Source organism: Haemorhous mexicanus, chromosome 17, assembly GCF_027477595.1.
Source record: "Haemorhous mexicanus isolate bHaeMex1 chromosome 17, bHaeMex1.pri, whole genome shotgun sequence".
In the NCBI taxonomy this organism is placed as follows: domain Eukaryota; kingdom Metazoa; phylum Chordata; class Aves; order Passeriformes; family Fringillidae; genus Haemorhous; species Haemorhous mexicanus.
In genome coordinates, this window is record NC_082357.1 from 172,541 (window position 1) to 198,265 (window position 25,725).

At 41.0% G+C, this 25,725-nt stretch overlaps 1 protein-coding gene across 5 annotated transcripts in view; it reads right to left on the bottom strand.

Annotated features, from left to right (window-relative positions):
* Positions 1 to 25,725, bottom strand: part of CRAMP1 (cramped chromatin regulator homolog 1) — a 49,151-nt gene that overhangs the window by 13,799 nt on the left and 9,627 nt on the right. For 4 of the 5 annotated variants that reach the window (XR_009488668.1, XR_009488667.1, XM_059862020.1 and 1 more), the window contains exons 3-11: positions 23,382 to 23,575; positions 21,787 to 21,940; positions 18,812 to 18,895; positions 16,308 to 16,356; positions 8,881 to 8,966; positions 8,088 to 8,211; positions 6,900 to 6,981; positions 4,583 to 5,842; positions 2,202 to 2,376 (exon numbers count right to left, since the gene is read on the bottom strand). Coding sequence is in view for 3 of the 5 variants with exons in the window: in XM_059862020.1 (XP_059718003.1) it covers positions 2,202 to 2,376; positions 4,583 to 5,842; positions 6,900 to 6,981; positions 8,088 to 8,211; positions 8,881 to 8,966; positions 16,308 to 16,356; positions 18,812 to 18,895; positions 21,787 to 21,940; positions 23,382 to 23,575 (2,208 nt within the window). In the remaining 2 variants the exon portion in view is untranslated. The remainder of the gene's footprint in view (positions 1 to 2,201; positions 2,377 to 4,582; positions 5,843 to 6,899; positions 6,982 to 8,087; positions 8,212 to 8,880; positions 8,967 to 16,307; positions 16,357 to 18,811; positions 18,896 to 21,786; positions 21,941 to 23,381; positions 23,576 to 25,725) is intronic. The other variant, XM_059862019.1, reaches the window with a different exon arrangement.

Here is a 25,725-nt window from a genome sequence, read left to right on the forward strand (position 1 = left end):
AACAGCAATTTAAATGTAAAAAAAGTGAAAACAAAAAGGAAGTAACTCTTCAGTAGCTGAAGGGTCGTAGAGAGCTGGGACTTAAGGATTCAGGCTTTGTCACCAGCTGTTTCCAAAATCAGGGATCTCTCCATATTTCAGTTGTCCCACCTGCAAACTGACAGTATTTAACTGCTATGAACACCACTGATATTCACTTGCTTTGAAATTCTTGGAAGTATGGGATTAAATGTAATTTTACACTACTTAAGAAACTAGAATTGAAGCCCTATTTTCAGCACCACATAGACTGTGATAATCAGTTTATCTGTTCGGCTTGTAGGCATACCTGAGGACCTATCCCAGTAAACAAACTATACCTACCATTTCTTATGTAGGGGAAGATAATACAAACACAGAGCCATTTTACAGTGTTTATGATTTATTTATACTCCCCACCCCTTCTTTCCCTATAGTAATTTGAAATGCAACCCCAATAAAATCAATCTGGTCATGGAGCGGAGATCAATTTACCAAAGACTTTCCCAAAGATAGACTGTCTTCAAAATACATTTGGCACAGTGAAATAATGGTAACTTGTCTGAGTAAAACTTCCCCATTTATGTTTAAGTTTAAAAAAAAATGTGGTAGGATTTCCCTCTGCACACAGCCAGCTTGGATGAGAGCCAGCATTGTTAGCCTGTCACTCTGAGGTAGCTAAGATCTACGCAGGTGCTTTACAGCACCAGTTAACCCAGTTAACCTGCTCCTGGGTTCACTGCTTCTCAGAGCAGGGGTGTGAAAAGGACTGCCTAAAAATCACAACTGGTCCCAGTACTGCCAACATCATCACAAACTTCCTGAAGTCATAAACATTTGGTGGCAAATGCAACTGGGCTGAAGCACAGAACCAAAACTCTTGGCCTGTATGACTGGGGCTCACAGGTTACAGCAGCCATACCTCCTATTAAAGAAAAGGCAATTCATAATCATTCTCTATGTTATAATCATAGAATCACACAACTAGTTTGGGTTGGAAGAGATCTTGAAGCTCATCTCATTCCACCCCCTGCCATGGGCAGAGACACTTTGACTATCCCAGGTTGCTCCAAGCCCCATCCAACCTGGCCTTGAACACTGCCAGGCACCCAGGGGTGGACACAACTTCTCCAAGCAACCTGTGTCAGGGCCTCATCCCCCTCACAGGGAAGAATTTCTTCCTAATATTTAATTTAAACCTATAGTGGCAGGATGACACAGAAAATTTTCAGTAAATATTTATCAACAGATTTTACATTGGGCATTTACTTGCCTGTTTTGTAAGCTGATATTCTCTTGAGATCTCACACTCTGTGCCAGTCAGCATGTACTGGTTCAGGCTGGAAAGGGGTCAGTTTTCTTCAGTGGCAGTTTTGGATTTGGTTTGCAAACAGTACTCATAATTCAGGGATGCTTTAGTTACTCCTGAGCAGGACTTACACTGGTCAAGGCCTTTGCTGCTCCCCACCCCACACTGCCAGTGAGAGGGCTGGGGATGCATGAGGAACTGGGAGGGGACACAGCCAGGACAGCTGATCCCAGCTGATCCCAGTGATATCCCACACCATGGAGGGGGTCATGCTTAGCATAAGAAGCTGGGGGAAGAAGGAGGAAAGGGGTGGACATTCAGAGTGAGGGCATTTGCCTTCCCAAGTTACTGTTACATATGATGTAGCCCTGCTGTCTTGGGGATGGCTGAACACCTGCCTGCCCAGGGGAAGCAGGGAATGAATTCCTTGCTCTGCTTTGCAAGCACAGCATTTGCTTTCCCTAATTAACTGTTTTAATCTCAAACCATGAGTTCTCTCAGTTTTACTCTTTTAGTTCTCTCCCATTCCACCAGAGGGGAGTAACTGAGCAGCTGCATGGGACTGTGTTGCTGGCTGGGATTAAACCATGACACAGCTCCCAAAAAAACCCAAGCATCTTCTCTAAGAGTGACTAAGGAGAGTTCTTCTGGATTGTGATCTGCATTACTGATATGCACTGTTATTCAAAATTCAAAGCAGCACTGGATGTAGGACAATTCTAAAGCAAATGAGCACACACCAGTGCTCTCAGACAGTGAAGTTCCTAAGAGTAAGAGCACTTCTCCTTCCAGTGTTCCATCTCCGGGAAGTTCTCATTATGGTGTGAGGTATTAGTGAGTTGATTTCATCAAGTGGATTTTTAGGAATACTCACCTGAGGAGCTGGAAGCAGCACCAGGAGAAGAAGTCTTGTTGCGTAGGGCAGACTGATTCCGTGAGCAGCCAGGACTCCTGGTGTTGATGGCAATTACCTTTCCCGGGGGAGTCAGGGCCTGCTCCTCTTGAGCAGGCTTTATAGGTGATGTGGCAATGGAGCTCATCTCAGGTGTCTGAAAATGCACATTAAGTGAAAATTGTGTGCTGGTACAACAAACGTATTGTGAAACTCACTGTACTTAGGAAGACTTAAAATTAAAATCTAACACACTACAACACCTTAAAGTACTGTAAGCAATACCTCCTAGTGGGCGTGAGGGGCAGCTGAAATTATTTTCCTGCCCATTTAGCATTGTTGGATGTCACCAATTCAATACATTAATTTATGTTACAATTGGGTTAACACTCAACAAGCTTCACGCAACGTGCTGGATCACCACGGGATAGAAAGAAAGAGAAAAAAAATGGCGCTGGTTTTAATTCAGAGCAAAGCTATTTTTCATAAACTCCATACAGAGGGCTGCTCTGGTGAGAAATACATCCGGACGAAAACATTTTAATTCTCTCTTAATTCTAATCAAGTAGAGCTTTCAATTTTTCCCCTTCCCTTCTCTTTCACACTGTAACACAGCTCTAACAAGAGACACGTGCGCTTCAAAAATTTTACAGGCCTATCCAGTTGTTTCATTAAGTTGTTTAAACTGTTTTCTAGAAAACCCTCCCTTTTTAAGGAATCTATTTGCAATCACAGGCTTAAAATTACACCCACTGCTCAACTGCAACACCACTTCACAGTTTATTTTATGCTGATGATCTTCATTTAAACAATGAACCACAGCACAGCTGGCTGCTTTGGCTGTTACAGATTATCTGGAGAAAACAGCAGGCACGCACACAATCAATCCTTCCTCTTAAAATATCCTGTGGCAAAAATACCATAGTTCCTGTCATTATTTGATGAAATGCAACTTTCAAGACATCTACAGTGCTTTCAGTCAGGCTGTAAATATCTTCCTGGCCTTTGCAATATCAGTGCCACAATGTTCATGTTTCAAGGAGAGTATGTTTTTCTGAAAAACAGTGAGAGTAAAGCGCTATTTGACAAATTAAAGGTTGTGTTCCTTTTTTTTTGCTGCAATGTACAACATAGAACATATCGTTGAAGAGCTCCTTTACTGTTCAGTAGTTCTATGCTACTATAAGACAGCCAAGAGTGTGAAAGTGACAGAAAAACACATGCAAATCCTAACTGCTGGTTCCTCCTCCCTCTTCAATTCCTCTCCCCCTATGTCTCAGGGATGTCCTTCTTTATAGCTTGTGACTGTTTCATCATGTCATGCCTAGCTGTCACCTGTGTCACCAGAAGTAAAAGTAGATGCCAAAGAAGAGACAGTAGCCCAGATCTGTGAGATGTCAGACCAAAGGCCTTTGCAGTTTAACCAAAGTCTGTATCTCGAGCAGCATCTGAACAGAGATGGGTTTAAATTTATAAAATCCTTCATTCCATGTCTGTAGAATCAGAATCAAAAGGAACTTTGAGTGGAGTTAAATCAACAACAAACAAGGATTAAAGAACTCTGTGTTTGGGAACAGTGATACATTTGCATCCTGGGTGGAACAGAATCTTTAGCTCATCGTATCTACCAGAGGCCTTTGAGCAGATCTGCTAAACTCTGTGTCTTTAAGATATTTTACTAAGTTTCAATTGGCTACACTAGGTGGAATTGGCTGCCCAGGTATCACTGGGGCAAATCTTAAATACAGGTTTACAAAGCACAAGAAGGAAAGCAAATTCATTCCCTAAGGCTTGCCTAATGACTGGGACTGTTGAACAGGTATCCCGGAGTCTAGGAACTTTTACACAAATCCACTGAGGCAGGCACAGTTCTATTGACTCTGCTATTCTGAGGAAATACATTATTTTCACTCTCACACTGTGTAATTTGAACTACATAAACACTGAAAATCAATGCAGTTTTCACGTGCAGTAATAATCTCATCCAGGCATCCCACAAAAGGTTGGATTAGATGATCTTCCAAGGCCCCTTCCAACCTGGGCTGTTCTAAGGTTCCATGAACCTGAGAGAGAACACCTCACCTCTCAACTGATCTTTTGAGTAATCACGTTCAATGTTCACTAGAACACCAGTGAGACTCATAGCAAACCAGAAGCTAAAAGGCAGTGTAAAAAGCATATTGAAGCAAAGTCCACCCTGTGGCTAGCTGTCTTGTGTGGTGGTTTTTGTATAATTTAAACCCAGGAATCTCCAAAGCTCTTGACATGGCTAGTTACCGATTTATTGTGAAAGCACAACTGGGCAATTATTCCCCAAATGAAACTAGAGTTTAGTATCTGGAGCATGAACAAGAGCTACTTACTGATTTGGGATTGACTTCAGTAGAGATGAGTCTCAGAAGGCAATTCAAGAGTCTCTGCTTGTGAAAGGCAGGACATGCAGGGACAGCACTTGACTCAGATGTCTGCCCTCTAGCATGCTGGGTTTCTGGCTCCAAGACAGCCAACCAGTCATATTCCAGCTGCAGCTTGTTCGGTTTGCCCATCATGAGGTAGACTTCAGCCAGTGTAAGGCTCTCAGAGGTTCGCAGACTCCATCCTTCTTCTCTAACTTGTTGGGAGAGCCGACTTGGGTCATCCTTGAGAGACTTTGTACTGGATTGTCCCTGAGGTGGAGGTGGAAATGAGGAGCCCAGCTTCTCTTGAGAATCCTCCATTACTGCATCTGTGATATCCTTGGTACAAGTATCAAGCTGCTGGCCCTGGCTGTGGCTGGCCTGAGTTTCACATCTGCTGCTGCCAGGGGAAGCCACACCACCTCTCAGCAGCTGGGAACAAGAGTCAGAGGTCTCTGCACTCCTCCTGCTTGGAAAAGCCACTGGAGAAGCATTACCAGCTGCTGAAGCAGTCTCTTTCCCATGCGGTTTGTCTGTGCAGGAACATTTCTCTGGGACAATTAGGTCCTGGCAGGACTTCATGTACCGTGGGAATGGATCGAGCAGAGAGAGCTCCTCCACATCAGGGATCTTGCTGCAAGCACACTCTGAGCTGCACGAGGGTAGCACACCTGCTTGGTCACCAGCCAGGGCCTCCCTGCCCTCCATGCCGGGGGCCACTGAGCTCAGCTTTTCCTGGTGCCCTCCTGGATCCTGAAGTCCAGAAAGCGGTTTCTGGAGGGAATTAGTGATGCCAAGATTTGAGGCTATTCCTTCCACCAGGACAGGCTCTGGGGCACCATCTTCAGTGCTTGCAGAAACTTCAGCTGTAGGCTGCAAGGTTCTGCTGGGCTCTGCAGTGCTCTCTCCCCTTCCCACACCCTTACCTTCCATCCCCCGCAGGTATTTCAGCTGTCCCCTTGCTGTCCCCTGACCACTCTGTATGCCAAGAATTTGGGCAGGGGGGAGTAAGTGAGAGTCTTTTGTGTTCTGTTTGCATTTGCCCGTTTCCTGCCAATGCACGGTACAGAAGGCCTTAGAGTGGACCACTCTGGCTACCCCAGGCAGTGGAGTGATGGTACAGTTCTCCCCTGGAAAGAGATGGAGCATCACTTTCTCCTCTGAGAAGCTGCCTCTTGTTTCTGAGTCTCTGGAGTCTCTAAGTTGCTGTTCTTCAAGTGTTTTACGCTGAAAAAGATGTGTCAAAGAATGTAACAGTCATCTGCCCCTTCCAAAAAAGCACCTGGGAGCCTATTTTGCAAGTTAAAAAAATAAAATAAAATAAAACCTAGCTGATCAAGGAAATGTTCTCTATTCGCACAAATTATAGTGAAGACAACTATAATCAGAAATTAGGTCCTTTGTGGTGATAGTGACTGCAGCGAAGACCTGCTACAAGCCCAAATAGCCATTTCAAACAAAATTACCTCTCTGTTTCACACACCACTGTAATTGTAAAAAAAAAAAAAAAATCCCAATCAACAAACCCTAACAAAACCAAGCAAAACCTCTAACACTGCACAGCAAAGCAGCCTCTTATAAGTGCAGCAAACTCCACCTTACACACTCTGACATCCTTCAGAATTTCAAGTGCTATGTCGCTGCTTCTTCCAGGCTCACAAATTTAACAGAAAAGCCTGAATGAAAGGCCAAAGAAGAGGATGAAACCTACAACTCAGAAGGACTAGTTTCAGAACAGAACAGTTGCTAACTCACAAATCTTTCTATTGCATGGATCAAATTTCAGAGGCAGGGACACCCTGAATGCTGTATGGCTCAGACAGTGCAGAGATACATTGCAGGGAGCAGCAGCTATCTCAGTAAGAAGCTAAAGTCTATATTGGTGAAACTGCAAAAAGTGCAAAGATCTGTCCTTAATCTCTTGGCTGAAACTGGAAACAGAATTGTCAGTTATTATCCAGGCTGTATTGGGGTCACCCAGTGATAATGAACCAGACTAAGATCACTGCTTGAGGAAATTAAATACAGGCAGGAACATCCTTTTTTCTTAACTAGCTTCTATGGGATCATAACAGAGAAGAGTTGAGGTAAAAGGAGAACACTATGGGATCTCCCACAAAAGCTCTCACTAGTGATGCTGAGAATTTATCTGCGTCTTTACTAAGCAGGGACTGGTATATTTATGAAGCAGAATCATTTTTCCGATGCAAAACTGAACTTGGAATAGGAAGCCAATTTCTCCCAGGACACAGCACATGGAACAGACTGAGCAGGAAAAGGATACAACCCGCACTTCATGTAGAGCCCACTTCTGCTTCAGGAATTCAAGGAGGCTGGAGACCTTCCGATGTAACTCCACGATCATCCTGTATGCAAGAGAAGCAAAGCAAGGGAACAGAGAACAACTGTCAGCAGAAGTTCCAAGTCCTAACCTTGATGCTAGAAGGGGAATTAAGGAAAAAACTGGCATTCTATAATGCCAGCACAAAGAAAACTCCCAAGTGCTAAGAAAAAAGGCCACAACAAAAAGCATATGTTATCCCACAACTTTAAAATTTAGGTTAACTGTCAACTGTGACAACTCACAGATTCTAAAAGCCTGTCAGATAAACCTGACTGCCATGATTCAAGAAACTATTTTTTTCCAGACGGAAGAAGATAGGAAAAGACGGCAGGACTTAGCTGAACGGCAAAAGTGCAGGCAAAGCATGAAGCTACTAAATAAAGTATAAAAAGAAAGAGAAAAAAGGGCACAAAAGACAAAAATTTACTTTTTGAAAGCATTTTACTAAATCAACCTAATGCAGAGAAGAGAATTGATATTTTTATCATGATCTTGGGTCACTACACTGAAGTGCTGCATTTGAAACAACAACTCAACATCACAGAGGCATCATCTTTGCTGTTCCAAGTTCTGGACTAGATGTAAGGACCAGGATGAACAGCCACTGATGACACTGACCAGCTGCACCAATAGTGTTTTGCAAGGGAAAAACTACAAACACTTTCCCTGCTACTTTAATCATTGGGTGCAGGTGAAATGTTCAGAGCCTTGGTGCAGGCACCTCTGACCACTGTGTATATTCCCTTCTCTCTGTCTGTGGTACATGCAATACAAATTTTAGTAGAATCACAGCAACTATCTCCATTTTACTTGCCCTCTGCTCTGACATAGTTTGTACCACATTGACAAGTGGCACAAACTATACTCATCTCCAAAGCTAGTAGCTCCTTCAAAACTCAAAATAAAAGATATAAAGAATGATGGTTATCTAATTTTCCCACGTGAAAACTCATGTTTATGAATCATGCACTGGTTGGACAAAGACTTCAGACTAAGTACACTTAGGGAAACTGCATTATTACAGATGAACTGCCCAACTGGCAAAGAGAACCTTGAAGAAAGAGGAAGGGGCTAGGATGCTGCTCATCTATTTCCCTATTCTGAGTACCACAATCAGTTCTCTATTACCTAAGCCGTGGGTTCTGGGCAAGACTCTGTACTCGAGCCCATGCATGATTATTCCGTGGCTGCAACTCCACAGGGACCTTGAGGGGAAGTCGTACTGGCTTTTGGTCCTCTTCATCACTCACACCTGAATGGAGATGAAGCACAAAGGGTCAAAGCAAGGACAACTCAGTCACAGCACTGTATGCTCAGTTACACAATACAAAAGATCAGACACCACCATCACCTTCAGACAACCTGGGCAGCTCAGCTTCACCAGTGGAGCCTGCTTCCTTAATTACCTTTTCTTTCAGTATGTTCTTATCCTTGGACACTGTAGTTGTACTGGGGATTCCAGCTGAGCAAGCAGTGTCAAAAATCAGATGTCTGGAAACTTTGAGCAAGTACAATATTTCAGATCTTTGAATATACTTACTTGGGAATGAGGAAGTAAACAAAAAACCCAAAATGAAATCATACATAGCTGAATAGGAGAAGGTAAAAAATTTAAAATGTTCAATACAAAAGACTATACTACTGCTGATTCACTAGCACCTTCACATACAGTGAAAGCAGCAGTGAACTGGTCTGATGTGGGTATTTCCTTTTCAAGTTAGCTGGTAAGAAAACTGCATGAGTCCTGAAGTTACTGGGGTTACAAAGGCAAACAGGCCAAGACAGAATACTATGCCCAAGACAAACATGCAACAGCCCAAATTTCCCTGCCAGTGATGGACACACCAGAACAAGCCTGCTCACTTTCTATGCTTCCAGCCATCTTCTAGAACACCTTCATGTTCCAGCACCTTTTACTCACCATCTGGATCACAGAGTTTCTTCAAAGCCCTGCACATGGGAGCTTTGATACGCAGGTTTCTGCCTTTGTAACGAACAGTTGTAGCCCTGGATATAGGGAAAGACAAGTATTTAGAGGAACCAGTAACAACAGTATGTGAATACAGACCTATCCATCTTAGGCCCTGTCCTCTTCCTCATCCTCATATAGGACTTGGACTCAGGACCGGAAGAGATAGTAAGCCAGTCTGCAGATGATACAAAATTGGGAGTAGCTGTAGACTCCCTTGAAGGCAGGGAGGTCCTGCAGAGAGAGCTCAACGAATTAGAGGACTGGGCAATCACCAATCACGTGAAGTTCAACAAGGGAAAGTGCTGGCTCGTGCACCTGGGATGGGGCAACCTTGGATGCATGGACAGACTGGGGAATGAGATGCTGGAGAGCAGTGCTGCAGAGAGGACCTGGGGGTCCTGGTCAAGGGCCAGTTGGAGCTGAGTCACCAGTGCCCTGGAGCCAAGAGGGAAATCCTTGTTCTGGGGGCACCAGGTCCAGCACTTCCAGCCAGGCCGGGAGGGGATTGTCCCACTCTGCTTTGCACTGGAGTGGCCTCACCTTGAGTATTCTGTTCAGTTTTGATTACTACCATATAATAAAGATATTAAACTATTAGAGAATGTCCTAAGGAGGGCAATGAAAATGGTGAAGGGGGAAGCCATATAAGGACTGGCTGAGGGCACTTGGTCTGTTTGGCCTGGAGAAAAGGAGACTGAGGGGAGACCTTGCAGTTGCAACTTCCTCATGAGGGAAAAAGAAGGGGCAGACACCAATTTCTTCTCTGTGCTGGTTACCAGTGACAGGACCCAAGGAAATGGCCTGAAGTTATGTCAGGGCAGGTGTAGGTTGGATATTAGAAAAAGCTTCTTCCCCCAGTACTTGGGCACTGAACAGGCTCCCCAGGGCAGTGGTCACAGCACCAACCCTGACAGATATCAAGAAGCATTAGGACAATGCCCCCAGGCACAGTGTGACTCTTGGGGATGGTGCTGTGCAGGGCTGGAAGTTGACCTTGATGACTCCTGTCCCTTCCAACTCAGCTTATTCTGTGATCAGGGACACAGAGCAAAACACCATCATGGCTACAGGAATGAATACAGAAATGTAAGGGTCTGTAGTGCAAGTCCACGGAGCATTCAGTCTTTCCTATCACCTTATTTTTCATTGTGGAAGCGCTACTCTTGTGACTCTCCTCTTCCAGACATTCGCGAAACACTTGGTTGTCCACCCAGGCAGGGACTTCTGTTTTATAAGTGGACCAGGATCATGTTATTTTGTTTCAAGAGTACCCTCACAGACAGCTGCTCCATAAAAGGCAAGTGGTTTTGATTTAGTCTTCCCTTTAGACTTATGACTCTTAATTATAGGAAGAAAGAGTCTGAAGTCCTTGCAAGTCTTTTATTTGGAAATACGATCACCATATCTGGTGCAGACCAGGTCTAAGAGCTTGTGCAAAAACCTAAACAAAGTAACTTTTTACAGTATGATTTCACTGGTTTCCTTTCAGTATCACTTTAGCAGTTTCAAAGATCCTTAAAAGTCAGAGGTCATTTTTGTTTTCACACAATGAAACTACTTGATTTCTTCACTCCATCAGTCCTGTTTTCTTTGTAGGGACTTAAAGGGCAGACATTGAGCCCAATCAAATTACCCAATGGCAGTATTACTACCTAATACTCAAAGCATTAAGGATCAGATGGCATAGAAGCACCAGGATTGAATGCCAGTCCTCGTAGTAAAACAAGATAAAGAAGAGTTCTATGCTGTAAGTAAAACACCATCATGCAGGAAGAGCAGTTATCTACAGTGCTAGGAGGAAAATTTGCAAAAGGGCAGCAGAAGTGGAGGCAGACCTGAGAAGATGGAGCTGATGGGGTGAGCAACTAAAAAGTTTCCATTACTGAACTGTGAATTTCTATAGATTTGGAATACCCCTGGGCTGGAAGGGCAGATTTCTTTTCAGCTTAAGTCTTGGAAAAAATAATTGTTTGAAGACAGTTGGTCCCACCAAGTCCCACAGTGTAAAGTCTCTGTCAGTGTCTTCCACTGTAAAGACTCTTAGAGAAGGACACAGAAACCCTTGCAGACATCTAATCAATAAGTTAAGGTAAGGACAAAAGTTAAAACCTCCTCCTGGGTACCTCAGCCTTAGCATGAGACTCCATATCCTCTTGTATTTATCCTTATATTAAAGTGTAGATATGATTTTATGAGAAAATCAGCATTTTGTACAATGATCCTCTTCCCTATTTGTAATCTGTTTTAATACAGCAAATTCTTTTCACTACTTGTGCAAGCTGAGACTCTCCTCCTTGATTTTAGCTAATGCAATTCTTTATTATCAAATGTGCCCTTGAAGCATGTGAGTGAAGAGTCAGAAATAGCAGTATTATTATCATCATAATTATTACCTTGACAATTATAACAGTACAAGTAAGAAGGGGTTTGGGGAGAGAAACATTTTTTATATTAACTGATATGACTATATAAACCAATCAAGTTTTGTGGAAACTGTTTCATCGCATGAGTGGAAATTTATTGGAACAAGGGCTTGGCTGCTCAGAAGGCCCAGAAGGTTTGATCTGCCTGAAACAGCTGAGCTATTTAAACTAAGAAAAATAAGAAAGAAGTGCTGTTGTTCATTTTTATATTTCCTATTTCTGTTCAAGAGCCCAGCTAGTTGGTCATAAAGCATTTATTGTTGAGTCAGGCTTCCTGGTAGTTGTTCAAGCTCCATTTGTCTGCCACCTGTGCAGGTGGACCTTGGGCTGCAGGTATCCACCATCTGTTACCATGGAGCGGCTTATAAATGAACATGGATCAGCATTACAAACGCCTGAATGCATCTCTATCTGTGCTTCAAAGGGCAGAGAGATGAGAAAAAAAACAACCAACCCAACCAAAACCTAAGATAAAAGCCAGAAAAGAAGTGTGAAAAATATAAGTATTTTATGGAAAAGATATTATTTGGAAAAAAAAAAAAACAAACCCAAAAAACCAAACAAAACAATGAAACACTAGGAGGGAAACCACATTGGAGGAAAACAAACAACTGCAAACCTGCTGATACCTATATGGAGAAGCAGGAACTACTGCCTTCCCTGAGAACGAGGGGAAATGGCACAGTTCAGAAGTCAGCAAGCAAAGTACACCACTCAATAAATGAAGAAACATTTACTTTAATGCTTTGTCATAAATGTGACCAAATAAAGACTTCCCATGCAAGTTTTCACCCTGCCACTACAGCACTCTTCCACAACAACAGCGATCAGTGTTATTTCCATGGTTCCCTCACACGCGCTTTAGAATATCCCAGCTCCCCACATTCAGGTGCTCTGCTTCCCCTAATTCCCTTTTCCACTAAGCACTTCTAGCTTCAAGCAATCTAGGACAGAGGCTAAAGAATAACTTGTTATCAAACTAATACAAAAGCAGATATATTTAGACACTATAATTTTCTAATTGAAATCTGTAGCTGGGAGGCTGGAAGAAGACTATTTCTACAAATTTAGGGGAGAGCACAGTAGAACAGTCAGTCTGCAACAGAACTACTTTTAGCTTCAAAATCCCTTTTTTCTTCTGTTACCTAGATTCTGGATGTCTCCAAATGCAGAAAAGGGTCTTAAAAAACATCACTCTACTGACTATGCATTCAGAATTACCTATCTGACTTGACACCAAGAGCACAACCCGCCTACTTAAAATGGTTTGGTTTATATACTACTTTTTTCAGTATACTAAAATGGTTTGGTTTATATATTTTTTTTTCAGTATGAACTGTTATTTTATGATCAAGATTTTCATAGAGTTACAGATTTCCCCTCAGCATGCCAAAGAGCTTTCCCAAGAACTGGAAGACAGTGAAGAATCACTCCTATCCCACATAATTCAGATTCAGAATCTGAACCAGACAGAACAACAATGGTTTCTGTCTTTCTTACCTTGTGTTATAAAGAGCCTCTCAGGTTGGGGGGCAAAACCACATACACTACAAGACACTGAAGAGTGCTCTGCTTAACTGGTGCACCATTACAACATTTCTTTAATTAGTTGTTTCTTGTGGTTTGGTTGTTTGTTTTTTTTTAACATACCCAAAATTTCTACATATTTACAAAGACATTGAGAAAATATTTGTGTTTGTTCGTATGTAGTTTTTTATTAAATGTAAAGAGTGTTGCAAAACCCAAGTTAAATAATGCTTCCCTCCTAAAAATGAAACAAAACAACAAACCTTCAGTTTACGGTTATTTAAATTAGTTACTGAGCAGTTCTGCTATACCACTATAAACCTTTTTTTCTCGTTATAGATCCTAATCAATGACATAATAAATGTGTAGTAAAATAAAAATGCTGTAATAAAAATCTTAGCACAAAGGACTGGACAGAGAGTGGTCCCGTCTTTCAGCAGCTAGAGCAGGCCAGTGTCGCCCTGAGTATGCTGAACTGCTCAGAAAAGTTACAGAAGCTGACAGAATAATTCTTAGCTCCCCCTTGCATGTATAAAGATGTAAATTACAATCTATTTTCTGCAAGATTCCCCATTTATTCAACAACTCCTGTACCACTGGGTGTTGAATAGCCTCATTTGCCTGTTTCTGCCATTCTGAAGCCAAGTACAGAGAAGTACAACAGCGAATAGCCTTAACTCCAACAGCCAAACAGGGATGTGCCACACAGAGACTTTGCCAGTACTTACCAGGGTCAGCTGACTGGAGTTGTCAGGCACTCCTTAGCATCCATGACCTGGGTTATAAGCTCAACTAGGAAGCTTTTAACTACGGTTTTCTTATGAGTCCCTGACAGGGTCATGTGTTTTTCCACACTCCATGAGATTAGTACAGAAAGGAGAGATGCAAAATGAGCACTGAATTAGAGCATGTAACTCCAGAGTCAGGAGATGTGCTGCAAATAAATTGCCATGTAGCTCCTCACAACCTTTCTTGACTTTTCTTACCAATTAAAAGAAGAGAATGTTTACCTACTTAAGGAGCAGATGATCGGAATAATGCATTCCCCATTTTTAATCACTTTGGTTTCACTTTCATTGCTTTCCTCAGTGACAAGCCTTACAAAGTGCACTGCATTCAGAAGAGGAGTGTCACACTTGAAAGAAACATGTTAGGTACTGGAAAAAGAGCTGATTACAAATAGGGAAGAGGCTGCACCATCACTGGTACCATCACTGAGCAAGATGAGAAGTTGAACCAACCAAGGTACATGCAGCATGTTTGCTTCTGGGAGCTATGAGGCTGCCCTGCACGTGCAGGTGGTGCAGACATCCAGGTGGTAATGAAGACACAGTTTGCTCTTCTTCAGCTGATGAGGTTCACCACCAAATGGGGTAAGGGATGCAGGAGAAAAAGGGAAACAAAAATGGGCCTCCCAGATGCAGACAAAAAGCCTATGCAAAAGCAACTAATTCTGAACTGGTTAATGTTATGTACACTTTTATTTTGGCCTAGAAGATTAGCATTAATACTTTCAAATGCAAAGATTCCTCTTCCCAAAATGGCTTGTTACAAGACTGGCTTTCAGGAAGTAAACACCTAGACTTCACAGAAATCACTAGCCCTCATTAACAATTAATTAGAAGAACTGAAGCCTGAATCATGCAAAGTGATAGACTGATACTACAACTCACTAAACATCATCAGGCTCATTTGCTATGCTTTAGTTTGTTTGGATAACCCAGTATAAGAAAGAGGCTCTAGTATAGCACAGAGTTACTAAACAAACTGCTGATACTCTGAACCATAAAGATATTCAGGAAACTACAGATAAGGCTCATCCCAGGTCCACTTCAACTGGTAACTCAAATTTAAAGAGGTAATTTGCTTTAAGAATAATGCTGTTAAACAAACTGTTCATATTTTCCTAATTGTACAAAACCCAAACCACATGGGAATTTATCTTCTAATTTAAAACCTTGCAGTTAACAGAGGAATGAACAAGTGATTCAAGCATCACATTGAAGACCATCAACACAAGCACACTGTACAAACAGCATTTCCCAGGAGAGGAAAGATGGTTCAACTCCTAAGAAACTGATTCTGGAAACTCCATTTGAGAACATGAGAAAGGCAGAACAACAAATATCCATATTTTGCAAGGTAAAGTCAAAAGACTGCAGCTGCTGAGGGGTCAAACTCCTGTTCCTGCCTACAGTGAAGTTTACTTCATCAATAACTTGCCTACTACGATGAACACCCTAAAAGCAAAAATGTAAAAGGTAAAAGCAGACCTGTAACAGACAGAAAATAATGATTTTTCAAATCACTTTTAAAGATGGGGTCAAGGACACATCAATGCCTCCTAAGTAATCACATGCCTTGTCCTTTGAAAGAGATTTCACTTTAAAAGACTTAAATTCTAAAAGCTGAACTATTTTGGAAAAATTTATGCACAAATCAGGTATGCCCTCAATCATAATACACAACTTCTAACCCCTTCTGCATTCTAGGAGTACATCAAATCATAGACTGCACCCCCAAATCCCACAATACTCTACAAGTGAAAGAGAACACTCGTTCTTAATGTCAAGGAGACACCTAAAGTCACTGAGGCTGAGGCCTCCAATGTGCTGAAGGGTCATTTCAGGTCTGATAGTCAGGACTTGTGAGCTCTGCTGAGGTAGAATGGTTTGGACATGAACCCTCACTGCAAGAAGGACATTTAAGGGGCTGGAATGTGTGCAGAGATGGGGATGGAGTTGGGGAAGGGTCTGGAGCACAAGTCTGATGAGGAGCAGCTGAGGGAGCTGGGGGGGCTTAGCCTGGAGAAAAAGAGGCTCAGGGGGACCTTCTGGCTCTGCACAACTCCTGACAGGAAGGGACAGCCAGGTGGGGGTCGGGCTCGGCTCCCAGGGAACAAGGGACAGGACAAGAGGAAACAGCCTCAAGTTGTGTCAGGGGAGGTTTAGATGGGATACTGGGAAAATTTCTGCACTGAAAGTGTGGTCAGGCAGTGGAACAGGCTGCCCAGGGCAGTGGTGGAGTGACCATCCCTGAAGAGATTTAAACGACCTATGGATGTGGCACTTGGGGACAGGAGTTAGTGGTGGAAGGGCTGAGGTAATGCTTGGACTTGATGATCTTGGATTCCAACCTAAATAATTCTATGATTTCCCTGAGTGAATCCACATGGTTAAGTGCTGTAGCTTCCGTAAAGAATTCTCATTTAATTATTTTATTAAACTTTACCCATAATTTCTTATTATTAACAATTAATGGCTTCATGGAAAAGGGGAGAAATATCCTAATACAAAACATACTAAGAATGGAAAACATTAAACTTCAGCTCTTGAAAATTAAAAATGCCCCAAACTTTGGATGATCAATACAACATCCAACTGAACAACACAGTTTTATGAGTGTCAGGAGTAAGTTCTTACTTACCCGGCTTGAATGAGCTCATTGAGTTTAGCTGCGTTCTTGTCATCCATACCTTTCCAGTAAATGAGATAACACAGTGAATTAGGATTTACACTGTTAAACCCATGGCCTTCTCTGTGTCCTGTTGGGTTTTCAAAGCTATTACATTTTATTCTCACATAGGATTAACGTGCATAAATGTGCTGTCACATAGCTCTTCTGGAAAGTTTGTATTTTCATAACATGCAAGCTTTAAATGATCCTTGCCACAAAAATTACTTTTTGCACATGGATTAAATATTCCTAGTTTAGGTACTACAGCCATCTTTCAACACTGGGCTTTAATCTGACATTGGGTTATTAAAAAGCAAAGCTTCTTCCTGCTCAGTCTCTGTTACTAAGGCAGCAAGGCAGAATGAAACCGCACCCTAGTGCTTAACACAACAAAAGAGTAAATAAAAATAGTAAAATGCATGTGCAACCGCCCTCACTTTTTTGTATGCATTATAGAGCATGTTTTCAGAGAGACATTTTGGTAACTCGATTTATATGACAGGCCCAGATCTATTCACTGAACAATTAACCTCCCTCTGGCAATGCTAAAAGTATTTCTGGAGTGCTTTTGTGTCTCAATAGCTCTCAGTAAGTCTTATCCACTAATGTGACCGTGAATACCACAAGAGGAAAAAAAGACGGGGGAGAAAGAAGAAACTGCTTTCCATGGCTTCAGAGTAGACCTGTCATAAATGGGTGTACAGTCTTGCATCTTGAGTACATTTGGTCCTGAAGACAAAAATTTTCTAAGTGACAGTGAGTAAAGTATGTAGCCAAGTCCCAAACTTCTAAAAAGACAAGCACAGAGGCTGCAGGCATTGGTATGGTGACTGTGTGAAATCTTACTCCCAGTCATAGCAAGAAGGGTCTGCTTGTGAAAGAGATGTGGGTACTGGAAAGAAACACTAACACTGATCCCTGCTGACAGTGCAATGTGCCTTGCTTCTGCACTTGCTTTGAAATCAAACAGCTCAAAATTGCTTCTCCAAGTTGAGCACTGCTTCTCCAATTAACACACTGGAGATTTTAAACAAACAGAATAAAGTCAGTATGAACATTCATAACAGTCTCGTTCATTACCTGTTATAACAGCAATCCCAGGTAAGGGAATAATATAGCCAAAAACCTTTCCCAAAATCCTACAATCCTTTTAGGAATTGTACATGTTCACTCATGAACACTTTCATGTCCATTTCACCTTACAACTAGTATGACTTCACAAAGAAGTGAAGGTATTTTGATGGTTTTCCAAGTCTCACAAATTAAACAAAGCAGGTAGAAGATGCGCTATGATGTAACACTGACTGCAAAAAGCCTGGGGACAAATGAAAAAATACATGGATAAAAAGGTGTATGCACAAACTGGCATGTTTCTCTGCCCATTCTTCAAGGCAGTCATGTCACAGCTCTCTCTGGTCTGGAAGCCATGAAAACCATAGGAACCATCTCCTGGGGCTCATCCCCCCAGTGTGAACAGTAGGGTAAGGTAGGGATCCTCTATTTTACTCAGGTGAAATTCCACCTGCAGCTCTGGGGGTCCCAGCATATGAAGTACCTAAAGAAATCTTAAAAAAACCACAAAAAACAAGGAAAGACTTTTCAGCAGGATCTGGAGGGACAGGACAAAGGTTGATGGTTTTAAACCACAGGAGGGGAGACTTTTTATTACAAGTGTGGGGAGGCTCTGGCACAGGTTGCCCAAAGAAGCTGTGGGTATGTTCCATCCCTGGAATGTTCAAGGCCAGGTTGGATAGCGGTTGGACCAACCTCGTCTAGTGCAAAGTACCCCTGCCCATGGCAGGGGGTTGGGATAAGATGGTCTTTAAGGTCCCTTCCAACCCAAACCACTCTGTAGTTCTGTGAGCCTAAGCTCAGGTATGTTGCAAGTGCAGTTAATCAACTGCTAGCAAACAGCAGAGCATTGTTATAGCACATACTCCTCCATCTCCACTCACTGATATGGACAAAACTGGACTCTGGGACTGACAAGATCAGAACCCATCTTGCTTAGCCAGTAAAGTTATTTCCAATTCTGATTTGTGCCTTTTCATCTTCAGGGTACAGTGAACAAACATTTAGAGAAAAACTTAGAAAAAGACACCATCCCAGATTTTGACTGCATGGGCACAAATAATTCCGGGTGTAAGTAGTATCATTTACACCCTTAATTGCTTAGGTTTCAATAATAACAGAATAGATCATCTAAGCTTTGTGTATGTTTTCCTATCACTTGTGGGCAATACATGCACAGCATTTTGCAGACAGATAAAACTAAAGAAAGCTATCAAAGTGGACTAATGCAACAGACTAAAAAGGTCTGTAAAAATAAAAATGCATTTAATCAAGAAATAACACCAGAGATTACAGCAACAGTCAAGAACTTAAACGTGGAACTGAACCAGACACTGCCAACCTCAAAGGTAGTAACTTCTGATTCTATAATGTAAAAATAACCTGAAGTCATTCATACTCACATCCCCCGATCTTTTTCCTTAGTTCCCCATAGCAGATTAAGCCATACAGCTCCAGGGAAGATTTTTTCAGCCCCTGAGAAAACACTAAAAAGCAGAAGAGGCGTCAGTGAGATGCGGGTTGCAGATATGCACAGCTACATTGCAGATGCTCATTTCAACACTAAAAAGGAGAGGATTTGTATTTTCAATGATGAGACAAATCACAGAGGCAAAATTAAGTTCTGGTTCAAGAAATACTATAATGGGATTGGTTCACCAACTTCCTTTTTATGGCATTTTTTAGATTACAGGAAAACAAACTCCATGGAATTTAAACAAATACGTAACTGCTCAATATGCAAAATAAAGCTAATTCATAATAAAGATAGGTCTAGTATCAACTGTTTACAAATTCTAAGGGAAATGTCCACATGCCCCCAAGCAAATGCATACAGAACACTTTTACATGAAAATTCAGGGTAGGTTTGGATTTTCCAGATGACAGATTTTTTGGGTGCACAAACACATCCTAAGAGATTTGACACAAATTCTAGATTCTAAATTTTTACACAAAAAATTGCTGGCATTTTCTTCAACTTTGCAAGGGTTTTTTTTTTGTCCTTTCTCTTCAACACACAAGATGCGGACATTACTGCTAATAGACCTAAAGATCTGTGACAGCAAGGACAATCTTGTGATTTACAAATCAAGTGAAAAATATTTATTCTCATCTATTCAACAAAACTTTAGTTCTCTTTGATCCCAAAATCCAACCACACATATTTCTACTAATACTAAACCTAATCAAACTACAGCACTGACTGTTAAAATTCCTTCAGGCAATGAGATTCTAGGCCCCAAAGATATAGATACACAACTGATTTTTATTTTAAAAATTCTTCCATACTGTGTTCACTGCAACACTGGCTTTTAAATAAAATACTAATGGCTTCATCTTAAACTGCTGCCTTATTTTGAAAAAAGGAACTCCCAAATACACCTTGTGCCAGGTTATTGAGATACTCAAGTCCTCCTTTAAGTAACCTAAGCTCAGGAACATAAAATTTCATCAAAAACTACATATTCATAGTATAGTATGAGTACAGTATGTACTATCATACATAGTATGATACTAAGTATGATACTAAATTGTACACTAGCTTTGCATTCCTTCAGCTTCTTTCTAGCCATATCCATTTCTCCTTAATGACTTACTTTTAATAACCATTATTTTTAATTTTTAGTGCAGTTAAGCAAGACCAAGTGCTGGGTCCTACACTTTGGTCAAAACTCCCTGCAGCACTACGGGCTGGGGACAGAGTGGCTGGATAATGGCCAAGCAGAAAGGGACCTGGGGGTGCTGACTGACAGCTGACTGAACATGAGCCAGCAGTGTGCCCAAGAAGACCAATGGCACCTGGCCTGGATCAGGAATACTGTGGCCAGCAGGACAAGGGCAGTGATTCTTCCCCTTGTACTCAGCACTGGTTGGGCCACACCTTGAGTGTTGTGTCCAGTTCTGGGCCCCCCCAATTTAGGAAGGATGTTGAGATGCCCAAATGTGTTCAGAGAAGGGCAACAAAGCTGGTGAAGGGTCTGGAACACAAATCCTGTAAGGAGTGGCTGAAGGAATTGGGTTGTTTAGCCTGGAGAAAAGGAGGTTCAGGGGAGACCTCATCACTCTCTACAACTCCCTGAAATGAGTGCGTAGCCAGGTGGGGGGTCAATCTCTTCTCTATCACAAGTCACAGAATGAGAGGACACAGCCTTAACTACATCAGAGGAGGTCTAGGATGAAAATTAGGAAGTTCTTCACAAGGATGATTAAGCATTGGAATGGGCTGCCCAGGGAGGTGGTGGAGTCACTGTCTCTGGAAGTGTTTATGAAAAGACTGGATGTGGCACTTGGTGCCATGATCTACTTGACAAGGCAGTTATAGTTTGGACTTGATGATCTCAAAGGTCTTTTCCATCCTAGCTGATTCTGTGATTAAGAGATTGTATTTTACACTAGCTTTGCATTCCTTTAACTTCTTTCCACATCCATTTCTCCCTGAAGAGTTATTTTTAACTTGAGAGGCTCTGGCCACAAACTATAGATGAATTTACTATCCAAAATTTTGCTGATATTTAGGAGTTATTCAAAGACCAAAAAATTCAACCACCACAAATTGCCATGTTTTATGCATCTTAGCATACACCATCAGAATGACCAGAAAACTCTGGAGACTATTACTTAATCACAAGCTAATGGGAGAAATTACATTTTTGACACAACTGAATCTTACTAAAATCTGGTCACTCGAAATACATTTCTTTAGCCTGTTATTCAGATTAGGCCACCCACAGACTAAGTTGAATCCTCTCTGCCCATTCCTAAGTAGTATGGATTTGATAAAAATCCATTCTCAATTATAATGTTACTGCTATAAAACACCACCAGCGGTTTACCTGACTTCCTAATTTCGTTTTCATTAAACCAGTTGCAAAAGGAGGGAAAAGAATTGGAAGGGAAATATGGCACTGGGAATCAAAAGTTATTGAACCCGTGGTACAATTTCAAAGTTCTTTGAAGTGGGAGCAAATATGTCACCATTTACACTTGTATTGGACTGTGATTTGTTTCTACCTTTCCCCAAGAATTGCAAAGTGGTGCTGTGTCAGTGTGCTTGAGGGAGCCATGCCTGATTAATGTTTAGGCAGGTCTTGAAGTTGTGTTCCTGAGAATATAAAAAGATTTCCTTGAACCTGGTTTTCCCCCAGAATTAACAGCAGGATCTGCATTTACTATGGTGTGGTGAATTCACAGAATAGTAGTGATATAAACACCAGGTTTTGGAAAGCATTTTTCACAAAACATGAACCTTGATAGGGCCATGCTAACAAAAGTAAGAAGTGAGACACTGAACTCCCCGTTCCTCCTCAGTATTTATTTCCTCCCCCTTAAAAGGCAGGACTGCAACCCTTGCACCAAGCCCATTTTGGTGCATACTAACCATTGTCAAAGTCAATGTACTTGGAGATCTTGTGCCAGGTGCGGTAGTAGAAGTGCCGGACCTGCTCCTTGTTCTTCACCATGCTTGCTGGTTTGCCTTTCTTCTTGTATTTCAGGGCAATGTTGTTCTGGATAGCTTCAAAATCCTTCCCATGCTGAAGAAAGAATAAATCAAATAGAAATACTCAAATCCGAACTTGGATCTTGTTGTAAGCCAAGTCAAACAATGTGAGGGGCTTTGGGGTTCTTTGTGGGAAATTGGACTTCAATGATCATAAACAAAACTTCTGGGGACCACAACTCAACTGTGAAAGAATGACACTGGCTTCCTTTGTTTTATATAAAATGCAACATGGATACCAAATTAATTACTTTCCAATTTCTTTAACGGTTTCAAAATAAAAACAGTAAGTTGCTAGCAAATTGAAAAAAATCACCCAACTTTACTAACGAATGTGTTAAGTAGCAGGACTGAAAACATTGATTTTCTCCCTGAACATTCTTTACTTTCCTCTGTATTCTCCCCACCACTTCTGACTAGAGTAAATGAAAAACATACTATATTTACCAGCTGCAGTTTTATTTACAGTATATTTCATGCTACTGTTACTAGGAGTAAAAAATTTGAGTTTCAAAAGACTTGATTTTATACACATTAACTCCTGCTATCACAAAATTTTTGTATTTGGAAAATGTTGGAACTGATTTCAAGATAAAGTATGAAAACCTTTCCTGAAAGGCAGCACCACAAAATGAATCGTAGGAGGAACTGAACAAACTGAGTCTCAGATCAACCTTAAAACAATTTTTAAAATATTTTCCTCACTATTCAAAAAAAAAAAAAAAAAAAAAAAAAAAATCAGTGAAGTGGCTTAAAAATTACTTGCTTCCCAGGAATATTACCGCAATTCAGAGGAGTTAAAAACAACCACTGTTCCTTTTGTCCACAAAACATACGTATGTGATACCATACCTATGATGAAAAAAAAAATTTCAAAAATATGCACATGTGCAAAGAAAACTCCCCATCACTGCTTTTGTTTTTACATTTGGCATGTAGTTTCAAAACAGATAAACTGTTGAAATCAACACAGGAACAGGTCAAGCAGGAATCCATCATATACAACATAAGAGACAGAAGATAAATGATGTAACTTTTTGTCTCTCAGCCCAAGGACTGAACTGGCTCTAGCCTCTTCAAGGCCAAAGATTAAATACAATTCTCTTTTGAACAGAGCAACTTTTCTTGTTTGGTATTATTACAGAGCAAGTGTGTTACTTTTGAAAGTTCAGATGGGGACATTATTTAATTATTTTTCATTTGAAACAGAACCATATTTAAATAACAACTGAAGTTACTATAAACATTTATTAATAAAACATAGAAATCTTTCCTGTGTATTTAAAGAAAAAAAACCAAGAAACTTGACACTTTTGACACATAGCTTTGACAGACAGCTGTTTTACAGCCTCATGTATGGCCCTACAAATGCTCATCTGTAAGTGGCCTTCTGCTCCTGCCAATCTCACCCTAATCAACCTTCTTTAGGAATATCCAGACTCTAACCAAACTCTGTTATTTTCTTCTACATGTACCTCATACAGTCCCTCAAAGAAAGTATTCTTGTCCTCTGTGCTCCATGACTCCCACTGCCGTCGGACCTTCTTCCCTTCTTCCTTCTCTCCTGCTGAAGAACCCAGGTTCCTTGCTGCTGACTTGGAATTCCCAGCAGGATTGCTGGGAGGAATTCCTGACGTGCCACCAGGTGCAGCCCCTCCATTATCTGCTGCTGTAAAAAACCATGACCAGAGTGAATATTAACCAACAGGAGGATTCATGGATACAGGTAAGGGAGTAATTCAGAATTTTCTCCCTTTTCACTTGAAATACAATGGGCAAATAACAAGCGTAGTTTTATAGGAATAAATTTCAAAGCACAAAAAACAAGGGGAAGATTTCAATGGCTTAATTTTTTATTTCCAGAAGTAACACAGATAAGCAGGAATGTACCAGAGCAGCCTCTACCAGATAACCCTTGCTGATGCTTATATGCTGGTGAGCTCTGCAGTCACTGCCCTGCAGCCAGGGGGACCTCCTGAGCAGTGCTGAACAGGGAGCTGAGCAATGGAGCAAAGTGATGTCCATGAGGAAAATAGGCAGAACGGTGATATCCTTGTCTTTGGTTTGATCCTGCTGCCTCTGGAATAACTGTGGAAAGGGAAGGATTGACAGATGTCGACTCTAGTTCACCACACAGTGATAGATCAGCATTTCCACAATCTGATCCACAGTGTATGATCCTCAGAGCACCACGCCTGACATGGCCCATCTAGTAAAACTCCAGCTATCCAGAGGATGGCAAGTCTCAACCCATTCTCCTTTCCCAAATCCTGCTGTGGCTTTCAGAAAAAGGCACAGAGGTGTAACCTTGATTGTCCCTTTGTCAGTTATCAGCATCCAAAGAACATGGAAAAAGAGATATGAAGAAATGAGAATAATGCTTTATAAAACTGAGAGAATTTGCTGCTTACTCAAGTAGGGACCTGGAAAGAAAACGGGACAGAAAAATCTATAAACAAAACATCATGCCTGGTTTGACACAGTATATCAGAGTGCTAATCCAGAAAATAAAGTAAACTCCCCAAAATGCACCCGTTTTTTTTTCTGTAAAAATATAAACATTCCCAGTAACTTATATTTCCAAAATAAATTATCTTCAATTTTATTTTAAAAAATTATTTAGGATTTGACTGTCCTTATCGATGCAGACATGTACTTAATAAAACAGAAGTCTTTTAACACTAAACATTCATTGCTCATTATAAAGAATGCTCCTTACACTTTCCTTTTCTCCAGTTGGCCCTTACATTTTGTGTTTTACCTCATGATATATTCTCTTGCCTTAGCTTATTTGCTTATACACCCAGCTTGTACAGTACAGTTGTCCCAACCGGTTTCCCTAACTTTTATATATATCAACATAATTCTCTCTTTCATAATCAGGCTTAAACAGTTCAGTAATCTTTTCAAACTCAACTTCATGAAGCAGGTTTTTTTACCTGACAAAGCCAGGGTTTTATATATCTATATCTATATCTATATATCTCATTCAAGAACCCAGAGATCCCACTATGACAATTCTAACAGTATTTTTTTTAAGCATCAGAAGAATCAGCTGTTACAGGCCCACCATGCTTTAGAGATTTAAAGACTTGTATGTAAATCTTAACAAGTCAGTTGCAATTTGAAAGTAATTCCTTTGGGTGACAAAATAATATTTCTCCAAATCCTAGAGAAGGTGGTTCGCACAAGTAATGGAGAATATTTGAAATCAAACCTGGAAGAGAGCAAGATGTGTGAAAGTACATTTTTGTCATGCATACAATAAATATTTTCTTGATATAAAATATGATATTGTGACTATTTTGGAGTTAATGTTTCTTTTATTTCTAGAGATGACTATTTGCCTCTTTTGAAAAGATTACTGTCTACCATAGGGAAGCATGCAAGGCAAAACATGAAAAACCATTAGACATCTAGAAGAAAATGCACTTATAAACAACTTCTCAAATAAACAGCTTCTTTACTTCCAAAGTCTTCAGCCACTGATAAAATAATTGAAACTTAAGCCATTTAATTCTGGAACTGTGGAGGTAAATCCTTTTAAAAAAGGAAACCACAAGAAAAAACTGATCGCTTTAACAGATGGCTGAGACAACACACACAGAACTGACACTTCCTCACTCTGTAAAGTGAGATTGGAATATCACAATTTGCACAGTAATAAATACATATCTTTGGTCAAGAAGGGGAAAGTCAAACCAGTCAGTCCCCAAAACTCAATCTCCAATCTCCTGTTGCTACCATCCCCCAACACAGAAGATGTCCCTTACCAGAAGAAAGGTACAGGATTTCAGTCCAGAGTTACTATTCTTATCA